At 50.4% G+C, this 10,830-nt stretch overlaps 1 protein-coding gene across 1 annotated transcript; it reads left to right on the top strand.

Annotated features, from left to right (window-relative positions):
• Positions 1 to 6,300: 6,300 nt before the first annotated feature.
• On the top strand, positions 6,301 to 9,688 carry LOC143674192 (dynein light chain Tctex-type 4-like). Its single transcript, XM_077149562.1, has 3 exons — positions 6,301 to 6,576; positions 8,638 to 8,712; positions 9,001 to 9,688. Exons 1-3 carry the CDS (start codon positions 6,520 to 6,522, stop codon positions 9,346 to 9,348), a joined length of 480 nt encoding a protein of 159 aa, XP_077005677.1. The 5' UTR covers positions 6,301 to 6,519; the 3' UTR covers positions 9,349 to 9,688.
• Positions 9,689 to 10,830: the final 1,142 nt, after the last annotated feature.

The following is a 10,830-nucleotide window of genomic DNA, read 5'->3' as shown; positions in this document are numbered from 1 at the left end:
AAGTTTCCAGCTCAGTGCATAAGAGGATAACTTTTTTTATTAACCCCAGAGCTATCCAGATGTCCATCTGCAAGACCACATGTGGCCTCTGGAGGTCCCCAAGGATCTCTTTGCTGCACCCTAGAAAGAGTTTAGCAAAGAGCATTAGGGTTGGTCTGGTCTGAGGAATTGGTTTACCTATGGGGCTTGATTGGCAGGGGAAAAGAGGCCTAGCTGAGGAGTGGGAGCTTTTATCAAACACCTACGGGGGGGGGGGGGGTGCGGGGAGGAGGATCTAACGAATTTGCTGAGTGGTGGGCTTGGTGCTAGGACCCTCACATAGCTCACATGGTTACATCTTCCCAACTTTTCAGGGGTGCATATTATACTCTCCGTTTTACAGATGAGGAAACTGAAACTTAGAGTTTGAGCCACCATCATGGGTTGCATCCCCCCAGCAGCTGACCCCAAGTCAAGGATTCAAAGGCAAGTAGTTTATTTGGAAGGTGATTCCAGGAAGCCCTGGTAGGCTGTGAAACAGGGATGGAAAAGAAGCCAGTTCAGGGTGTGTTCATAAGCAGGTAACCACTGTGGGCAACAGCTGGGGTTCAACCCCCCTGGGGACCTCTGAGAGACAGTGTGGAGCATCTCCCTGAGTTGTCCCACCTGACTGTTTCTCCACCAACTCCCAGCATCCCCTGGTTGGAGGCTGCTCCAAGAGTAGATGAGTATTTCCAATCTCTTGGAAGTACCCAACTCCAAGAGTACCTAAGTATTTCCAGCCTGCCCATGCATGGTCCAAAAGCCTTCAGGCAGAAAGTCTAGGGGGTGCAGGAAGAAGCTGTCTGCATGCAGAGGGATGGTTGGTATCAAGGGATGAGCGTGGGAGTGTGATGGCATCAGCTGAGCCATCAGTGATTTTTTAAAAGACTATCATTATTTTGGTTAGGCCTAGGACTTGCTATCCCCCAGAATCACCCACCTCTCAAACATCCATCCCCCTCTCTGTAACAGCCACCTCTCCTTCTGGGGACTCACCCTCTCCAGTTGCCCATGCCTCAACCTCCCAGACACCTCTGGTCTCTTTTCCCTGCTGTCCTCCCACCACCTGTCATACCCCTTGCCCCACTGTTCCTATTGGGCTTAGATTCCAGGGTCAGGGTCATCCTGCTCTGCTTTCATGACATCTGCTGGAGAAACCCCCACCCACCCAAATTAGCCCAGCTGCCCACATTTTTCACAGATATCCCTCAACCTCCGAGTCCCATCACCATGCAGTTGGACACAGCACCACTTCCTGGTCTCTGGCCTCACTGAGGGTCTCAGTGCAGCCCCACAACCTTGTTGTTCTTCCCTGGTTGACTGTCTCTCTAATTCCCCATAAAAGTCGGTCCAGATGTTCACCAGTCTCCACAAGACCCTACAGATGAGTCTCTCCTGCAGATGAGCTCACCTCCTGCCGCAGAGAAAAAAAAAGCCAGGGAGCCCTTCCTCTTCCAGCCCTCACACCACCTGCAGGTGCTCAAGCACCCCTTCCCTCCAGCCTGTATTGCATTTGTGTGGGCTCCAAATACAAGGCCATCTTGTATTTCCTCTGAGCCCGTCTCTCCTTGAAGTCACCTATAGGTGGGCCTCCCACTGCCTGGCTGCCCTTCCTTCTAGCCCTCAGCAGGTTGTGGCTTCTCTCCCGGTCCCCAGGGGAGGTAGTAGAGAAGTAACAAAGGACTGCCCGGTAGCCAGGTCATTAGGGAGTGTCCATGGCACCCACAGGACGAGTCACCCCCGGGGTGCCTGGGTGTCTGGGTGCCTGCCAGGGCCTTGCTATGCCAGCTCTCAAGGACCGAGCTCAGACTCCAGCACAGAAACTCCTTCCAGTCTTATGGCTCTGCAGCACACCAGAGCTAGCAGACACAGGGGCTCCCCTTGAAGGGGCTCGAGCTCCACAGGGCTGTGAGTATGCACGGGGACGAATGCTGTCCAGGGGGGGTGGCCCGCTGCTGTGTGTACCTGTGTTTCTGTCCCTGTGCATGCTTGTCCATCTTGTGGGTACAGGTGATTATCTGGTCATGCCATTTCTTTGGGTACATGAGCCCATTTTCATGTGGCTTCATCTGGCACAAAGTACACTTGTCTCATTGTCAAACTGTCCATTTCTGAGGGTGATTATGCCCTTTGTACGACTACACTCATCACTGTCTATCCTTTCGTGTTTCTCTGCACACCTGTCCATCTCTGTGTGTACACACGATCACATGCACTCCTGTCCCTGCAAACACCCACGTGTCACTTTGTAAATGGCTAACTCTGTACACATCCCTCATGGCTGGGTGCCGAGTTACTTTGTGAGTGTGTGTTACTATGACACACCTCTCTCCCACTGCAGGTACCTTCAGGGTATGCTTGTGTGCAAGCATCCATCGTTGTACGTGTACATCTGTCTCTCTGTTTATAAATGTACATCTATATCTGCATGTATATTTCACTCTCTGCATATATGCAGAGATGTCTAAGCGAATGTCTCTTACTGGTTATACTTCCATGTTAAGGTGCAAATGGTATAGCTGTGTGTGGGTATGACTGCCTCAGGGAAAATGTGTCTGTCCACATGTACACACACACACACACACACACACACACACACACATATATATGATTTGGGGGGGGGGGGCACATGGTCCGGGAATCGAACCTGGGTCTCTTGCATGAAAGGCAAGCATTCTTCCACTGAACCACCCGTGCACCCTCATATATATTTTTTTTGGGGGGGGGCGGGGGGGTGCATGGTCTGGGAATTGAACCCGGGTCTCCCACATGGAAGGCAGGCATTCTAACCACTAAACTACCCATGCACCCCACCTCACATATATTTTTATACGTGCACATTTTTTGCCATGGGTGCCCAGCTGTCCACTGTGCATCAGTGTCTCTATGTGAAATTATTATCTCTAGTGTGCATGGCCTATGTTTGCATGTACATCTAGAGCTCTGGGGGTGCACATCTCTATCTGGGGGTCGTCTCTCGGTCAGTTTTGTTTTCATATCTGCATTCTGTCACCAGTACCTGGGAACAGGGATGGAGTCCATGGGATAGCACGAGTGCTGCCTACTGCCTCCTTTTCCCGTAGAGGTCTGGGCTGACAAAGGAGGGCAGAGGGCGGGAGCAAGGAAGCCATTCTCCCCCACTGGGGATTCTTGGCTGGGTCCTGGGGACCCATGTCTCTCCCTTCAACAGCGTCCAAAGGACTTAGAGGACATTCCCACGAGTACGGGCCCTGTGGCACCCACCTTCCTACCTTCTGCTTCCTGATCCAGCAGGGTCTGGCCTTGCCTGGCGTGAGATGGGTGCATTGCATCGCAGACTTCTGTGGAGGGACCCTGATAGAAGGCCACGGGGTCAGCACCTTGCGAATGGGGGGGTAGGGTCCCTATGGGACACAGGAGGAGGGGAGGGAGAAAAGAGGCAGGAATATAGAGAGAGAGACAGAAAACCACAGGAGATAGAGAGATGAAAGGCCCAAGAGAGGAAGGGGTGGCAGGCCCCAGAGGAGCGAAAACTGGTGGGGGGTGTCCCTTGGGGACCTTGGAAGGTGGCCGTTGGGGTCGTTAGGTGCTGGCTCCTTACAGCCCTGGGAGCCACACGCCCGCCGCAGAGGAGAATGCCACCTCCCCTCCTTCGCTCTCCGCTCTCTCTGAATCTCTGTTTTTCTCTCGTAGTCACTCTGTCCAGGTCCCGCTCCCAAAGGCTGGGGAGTGAAGGCCACACGCTGGGAATGACGTCCCAGAAGTCCCAGTGGGCCAAGGCCGAGGTTTTCCAAGAGCCCCCAGACAAGGGCGTGACCTTCACAGCCTCTGGCTCCTGGGTGGATGAAAAGCAAGTGAGAAGGGGGCTGGGATGTTCGTCTTTTGTGGGGCCCCCATAGCTCTGGGTCCTTCCATAGCTTATCTCACTGACCCTCGCAATGCTGCATTGTCCCACGTTCCAGATGAGAAAACTAGTCCCAGCACTGCAAAGCCCATGGTCCCCTCACTCAGACCTGAGAGCCGGCAGCAGCAGTCCCGGGAGCTGGGGGATCAGGCAGGAAGCCGGCCCCCTCATGGGAGCCCCTCACCCCCCCGCCCCCCAGCAATGTTGGGTCACTGCTGTTTCCATGGCTTAGTGGAAAGAGCAATGGGTTTGGGTTTGAAACTCTCTGGGCTTGGATCCCAGTTCTACTACTGATGTGTAACCTTGAGCAAGCCATTCACTTCCCCTTCTGAGCCTCAGTTTCCACTTGTGTGAAGTGGGGTTGTTAATCCTGCCCTACCTCGCTGAGCTGCTCTGAGAACTATATCTGAGATCAGAGAGGTGAAAGGGCTTTGTAAACTGTTCAGGGCTGTGCACCAGTAGGCGCCTGCGTGTGCAATAGCACCTTGAGCTACCAGTGACTATAACTAGTTATATGGAGCCAATGTTTTGCTGCGCACCTTACGACCTGATATAAGGCCACTTTATGTAATCCCCACAACAGCACTCTGAGTAGGCACTGTTATCACCCCAGATGAAGAAAATGGGGTTACGTAACTGTCCAAGACCGCATGTCCCTGTAAGTGGCAGACCCAAGACTTAAACCCAGGACTGTCTGGCTGCAATGCTGGTGCTCTGAGCTGCCAGGGAACGCTGCCAGAAAATGGCCCTGAAGGAGGATTTGTAGGGCACAGATGTGAGCCAGGAGACAGAGGTGGGTGGGAGAGATACACAAAGGAAGCCTCCTGCTGGTCCAGCCCTTCCCCTTCCTCTCCCCTTTTGATGATCAATTAGTCCTGCTTCTTTGGCCTGGCTGGGACCTGTAGCAAGCCAAGGCATGTTAAGGAAGTTCATGGTTACATAAGGGGAAATGCCCCAGGTGTCCTTCCCTGCCTCTGCCTGTCCCAGGAGTCTGACTCCAGGGAACTGTCGGGTGTGTTTTGTTGCCTCCTCTCAACCCTCTGGGCCCTTCTGTCAGTACCCCTTCTCAGCCTCTCCCCTGTATTCTCCCACACCCCCACAAACTCAGTCACCATCAGATCTCTGCCTACATCTTCCCTGCCCCCATAATAAAGCAACTATTGAGCTCCTACTGTTTGCCAGGCACGTTCATATCTATCCACATGCATTATGTGACCTTGAGTAAGTTCCTTAACTTCCCCCTCTGAGCTTCAGTTTTCTCATTTGTCAAGTCGGAATAAGGAGCTAATATTCACAAAAGGTTTAGAAGATGAGTACGTGGCGTATGGTTGGCTCTATTTAAACATTCACGAAATTAAATTAAATGAAAATTCTACCAACTTTGCGAGGTACGGATTACCAGATCCATTTCACTGCTTGGTAACCAGAAGTCAGAGATAATGGTTTTCATTAATTTATTTATTCAACAAGCATTTACTGAACATCTACTATGCACGAGGCCCAAGGACCATTATCAATTCTTATAGCTCTGTGAGGTGTGAGCATCCCCTTGGGGCAGTGCTCCCCTGGGTAACTCCCTGGCTATTTATCTATCATCTCTGTTTCCTACCAGCATGTAAATACTGTTAAAGTGGAGATCTCTATTTGGTTCACTACTGTATTTCAGCACCTGGCACAAAGTATTCAGTAAATATCTGTTGAGAGAAGGAATAAAAGTATCCCCAATTTACTGATGAGGAAACTGAAGTTCAGAGAAGTTAAGTGACTTGCCCAAGGTCACACAGCTGCTTAGTGGCAGAGCTGAGGTTTGAACTTATGTCTGACCAGCTGGAAAGCCTGTTCAACCCACATGGAGGCTGATGCCTGAGGAAGAAGAGTCTGAGCTGGGGTGCAGACTTGGGGAGGTGGGTTGTAGATGCTTAAGACAGATACCCCTCCCATAGCCTCTTTCATTGTGAGCCCTGCGTCCTTCTTACCTCCAACCTGCCTCCCTTGTGTCTCCCCTCAGTCCGCTGGTCTTCCCAGTCAGGGAAGCAGTGTTCCCCCATCAGGTCCCTCATCGAGAAGAGGGGCCAGCCGAGCTTCAGACGCTGCCACACTCAGCCTTCGGGGCCTCCTCGCTGCTCAAAGACTCACCCGGGAGCTCAAGGTGAGACTGGAGGAGGGATGGGACCCAGGTCCTGGGCTGGGGGCCAAGAACAGTGAGAGCTAGAAGGCACTTCAGAGTGCAACCACCTGGGTTCTGGTTGTAGAAACTGAGGCCCAGTAAGGGCAGGAAGAAAAGACGAAACCTCATACTCAGCGAGGGCTCTCTATGCATCAGACACAGAGCCAGACTCATTCGCATTTGTCATAATAGCGCCTGGTGACCCCCAGGAGATGGTGGCCACCTCTAAAATCAGGGTCCTCGAGAACCCAGCAGAAAGCCTGCCCATGAACAGGTGCTCAGATATGATTGTGATATATGAATAAGTGAGCTATTTAACCCTCAGGGAAATCTGGTGAGGCAGGAATTATTATGTTGTCATATCAAGGAAACTGAGGCTCAGGAAGGAGGGAACTGATGATAGCGTTAAATACTGCTGAAAAATGATCTCTGGACACCAAGGGACGTTATGGAGAACAGATGGACGGGGAGGAGAGTGGAGACCAGATTGCAGGGGCTTGATGAAGTAGGTACTGCAAGTTGCGAGCTAAAAATGAGAGAGAGAGAGAGAGAGAGAGAGAGAGAGAGAGAGAGAGAGAGAGAGAGAGTGCATTTGGTGGAATGACATGGGGTTAAGACAGGCTGTTGCCTTGTTTTATTGAGTTAACAGGGGAGAGGCTTGGACAGGCTTTGATGCTAGTTGGATGGAACAGGCGGAAACATTCTGGAGGCTTCCTGGAGGAAAAGACCCATTTAGCCAGAGAGTCTTAGTTTGCAAGTTGCTGGAATGTGATACACCAGAACTGGAGTGGCTTTTGAAAAAAAAGGAGAATTTAATAAATCACAAGTTTACAGTTTTAAGGAAGTGAAACTTTCCGAGGCACCAACAAGAGGTTATGTTCATTCAAGGAAGGCCGATGGGTCAGGAACACCTCTGTCAGCTGGGAAGTCATGTGCTGGCATCTGCTGGTCCCTTGCTCCTGGGCTCCATTGCTTTCAGCCTCTGTTCCTGTGGGGGTTCCTCACTTTGCTTCTCTGGGGCTGGCTATCATCTCTTGGCTCCCCTTGGCTCTCTTCAGGTTCTGGCTTTCTTAGCACCTCATGGAAACGTACACAGCAATGTCTGGTGGGCTCCGAGCGTCTCCAAACGTCCGTGTCTCTGCTTTCTCTGTCAGCTCTATCATTTCTGTTGTTTCTGACTCTCTCCAAAATGTTTCCTCTTTTAAGAGATTCCAGTAAACTAAGCAAGACCCCCCTAGAATGGGTGAAGTTACCTCTCCATCTAATCAAATGGTCACACCCACAAGTGGATGTGTCTCATCTCCATGAAAATAACTTAATCAGAGCTTCTGCCCTACAATATTGATTTAGGATTAAAAGAAACATTGCTTCCACAAGATTGGATCAGGATTAAAGCATGGCTTTTCTGGGGTAAATAACACCTTCAAACTAACAACAGACATTCAGGGGAAGCTCCCTGAATGTGGTCCTTGGGCTGGGTACAAAAGCTCACATCCTGGTAGAGACCCTTGCTCCCCGTTGAGGGAACAGAGGAAGGTAATTACCATTCACTGAGCCCTAGCTGTGGGCCAGGCACACAGGAAGCACTGAGCTTCCTGCTTACACAGTCTCCTCAGAACAACCCTGTTTGAGGAAAGGAATTACTGTCTTCACTTTGCAGAAGAGATGGCTGAGACTCAGAGTCACGACTAACCCTCAGTTATGTAGTTCCCATCCCAGCTCGTTTCATTCATTCGACAGATAGGACTTAACTTACTGACCAGACATTGTAGAGGAGGGCAGGTGGGGTGGGCAGGAAACCAATACCGAGCCCTATTCTCGTGGGAGAGCAGCACTTTGTCCACAAACCACATGGCCTCTTAAGCATCCATTTCTTTGCCTATAAAATGGGGAAGCTACTGGGCGGTGCAATGGTGGCTCAGTGGCAGAGTTCTCGCCTGCCATGCCAGAGACCCGGGTTCGATTCCCAGAGCCTGCCCGTGCAAAAAATTTTAAAAATTAAAAAATAGGGAAGCTACTGATGTCTAAAGGCTGGGAGAATGAAAGGAGAAGACAGAGCAGATGCTGTCGATGGGCCGCTTGTACCACCCTGCCCACCCTGCAGATAGTTCCTTTGCAACACTGGGGGCTTCTCTGCTGTGGGGGTGCACTCTGTCCCCTCAGGGTGGGCCAGAAGCGTGGGATGGGGTGGTGGTTCATGACCCTAAGAAACCCTCACCCAGTGAGGGACATCAGGTGTGCATGGATAAATGCCTTGGCTTCTTCACTCCTTGGTGGAATAATTCTAAGGTTAAGCACAGTCTCTCTGAAGGGTCCCCCAAACATGTTGCATTCTGGTTGCCCCCAGGATATCCTGCCCATCATCACACCCTTCAACGACTTTCCTTCCCTACTTTTACATGGACCTTCCTGGAATCCTATCCTATAAAAACCTCTTGCACACAAATTTTGCTCAGGTTCTACTTTGGGGCAAACACAGCCTAGAACAGATGACATATTTAAACCTGACGCTCAGAAGACACTCAGCAAGCGTTGTTTACCCCAATTCTCATTTTCATTTTTATAGAATCGGACAGCTTCAAGAACAAAGTCTCAGCTCCAGGGAAGCCACCGCCGACCCATCAGCATCATCCAGGAGCAGGTTTGGGCCCGCAGCCTGAGGGCGCAGGGAGGGAGTGGGGAGCCAGGGCCATGGGTCGCAGTGCTGTCATGGTAGGTGGAGCCACTAGAAGCTAAGCTATTCTCTGTCATGTGTACTGCACTCTACAGTTTGCAAAGTACTCTTCATATGTTCTAGGTCCTAGGTTCCCTTTTCCATCCCATTGTTCCAGATGATATGCTCCAACATATAATTCCATGTTGGACATATCGGACTTCAAGCCTGGTGGCAAACACCTCGTACCATCACCTCCCTTCCCTTCTTCTCCAGGTTCCCATGTGGTCGGCCAGGCCGGAGGTGAAGTTCCCCTGTGTGCGGGCGGAGCAGCTGATGCAGGCGCACCTGCCCTGTAAGCTGGCCGGCGTGGTCTATCAGCCGGCCCAGTGTGCCCATTTGGCCACGGCGCTGAGTGCCGAGATTCGGGACCTGGTGAAGGCTGTCACCCCACCCCGCTACAAGCTAGTGTGCTCCGTGAGCATCGGGCACAAGGGGCGGGATGGCGTGGTGCTCTCCAGCCAGAGCCTGTGGGACCCGCACGCGGACAGCTTTGCCACCTCCCGGTACGAGAACCCCACGCTCTTCTGCGTGGCGCTAGTGCATGCCATCTATTTGGAATGAGCCCTGCCACTGACAGCTCAGCCCCCAGCCCCACAGGGATGACCGTGAAGGCAGCTCCCATGGGAGAAAGGCCCGCAGCTCCCACACCTCATGGTTGCCAATGAAAAAAATGAAAGTAAGATGCATCTACCTTTCCCTCCCCTCAGAACACCCAGACCACACACATTATTGAGTTTCTTTGCCTCTGGCTGGAATTATGTCAGCAGGAAGCTCCCAACTAACTGCACAGACAGAAGCCCTGAGGGGTAGCTCCCTCTGTCTTCGATTAAAAAAAAAAAAAAGGTGAAATAAATTAATAATGACCTAATACATGTAGTTTGAAATAAAAAAAAAAAATCTTCCAAAGCACAAGAAAAATCATAAAAAGTTCTTGGTAGTCAAAAGTTGGGAACAAGTGCTATCCTCAGAGGCCAGCTGTGAGCCAGCTGAGGCTGGGAAGGGCCGCCAGGGAGGAGAGAGGAGGGGACTGGGTTCTCTCACCCACTCGGGACTGGCTGCTGTGTTTGGAGTGTCACACACGTTTCCCCCATCCTCACACAATCCTAGGAGGTGATGCTACCACACCCATTTTATGGCCAAGCAAACTGAGGCTCAGAGAAGCCAAGTAACTTACCCTGGCTCACAGAATCAGTAAGAGACTTGAACCTAGATCTGTCTCATTTAAAAAGGAAAACAAAGCAAAACAAAAAATTAACAGGAAAAAACAGAGTCCCAAATGGTGGTATCTAAAAAGTCAATTTGAGTTTAGCAGTAAAAGAAGAATGGCCAGCTGTGAAGGCCAGGGATTGTTTACATTATTTATTGTGGTGTCTCCTGTGCCTAGAACAGGACCTGACATATAGTAAGTGCTCAAAAATATTTTTAAACAGACTGAAAACTGTTCTAGGCACAGTTTTAGATCTACTAGATCTACTAGATTAGTAGTAGATCTAGTAGTAGATCTAATTAGTAGATCTAATCTAGTACACTCACTTTAACTCACAGGTGTTACCATGGTTAATATATATATATATATATATATATATATATATATATAATTTATTTTTTTTATTTTTTTTGGCAGGCACTGGGAATTGAACCTGGGTCTCTGGCATGGCACGCGAGAACTCTGCCTGCTGAGTCACCATGGCCTGCCCAATATATATATTTTTAATCTTTAATTATGGAACTATTTCAAATACAGAAAAATATAGAAAACAATATAGCAGACATGGGTGAATCCATCATTCATGACTCAGTTTCCCAGCTGCTAAGACAAATACCACATTAACAGGTTGGCTTAAACAACAGGAATTTATTGGCTCAGTTTTAAGACTTGGAGAATTCCAAAATCTAGGCACCAGCAAGGCGATCCTTTCTCCCTGAAGACTGTGGTCCTCTGGGGCTGGCTACCACAGTCCTTGGCCCTTGGCTTTGCTGTCACATGGCTATGTCCTCTCCTTTCCCTTCTAGGTTCCGTTGACTGGCTTCTTCTCCATTTGA

Source organism: Tamandua tetradactyla, chromosome 2 (assembly GCF_023851605.1).
Source record: "Tamandua tetradactyla isolate mTamTet1 chromosome 2, mTamTet1.pri, whole genome shotgun sequence".
Classification (NCBI taxonomy): Eukaryota; Metazoa; Chordata; class Mammalia; order Pilosa; family Myrmecophagidae; genus Tamandua; species Tamandua tetradactyla.
The sequence above is the reverse complement of the archived record's forward strand: the minus strand, read 5'-3'. Positions and strand labels throughout refer to the sequence as shown.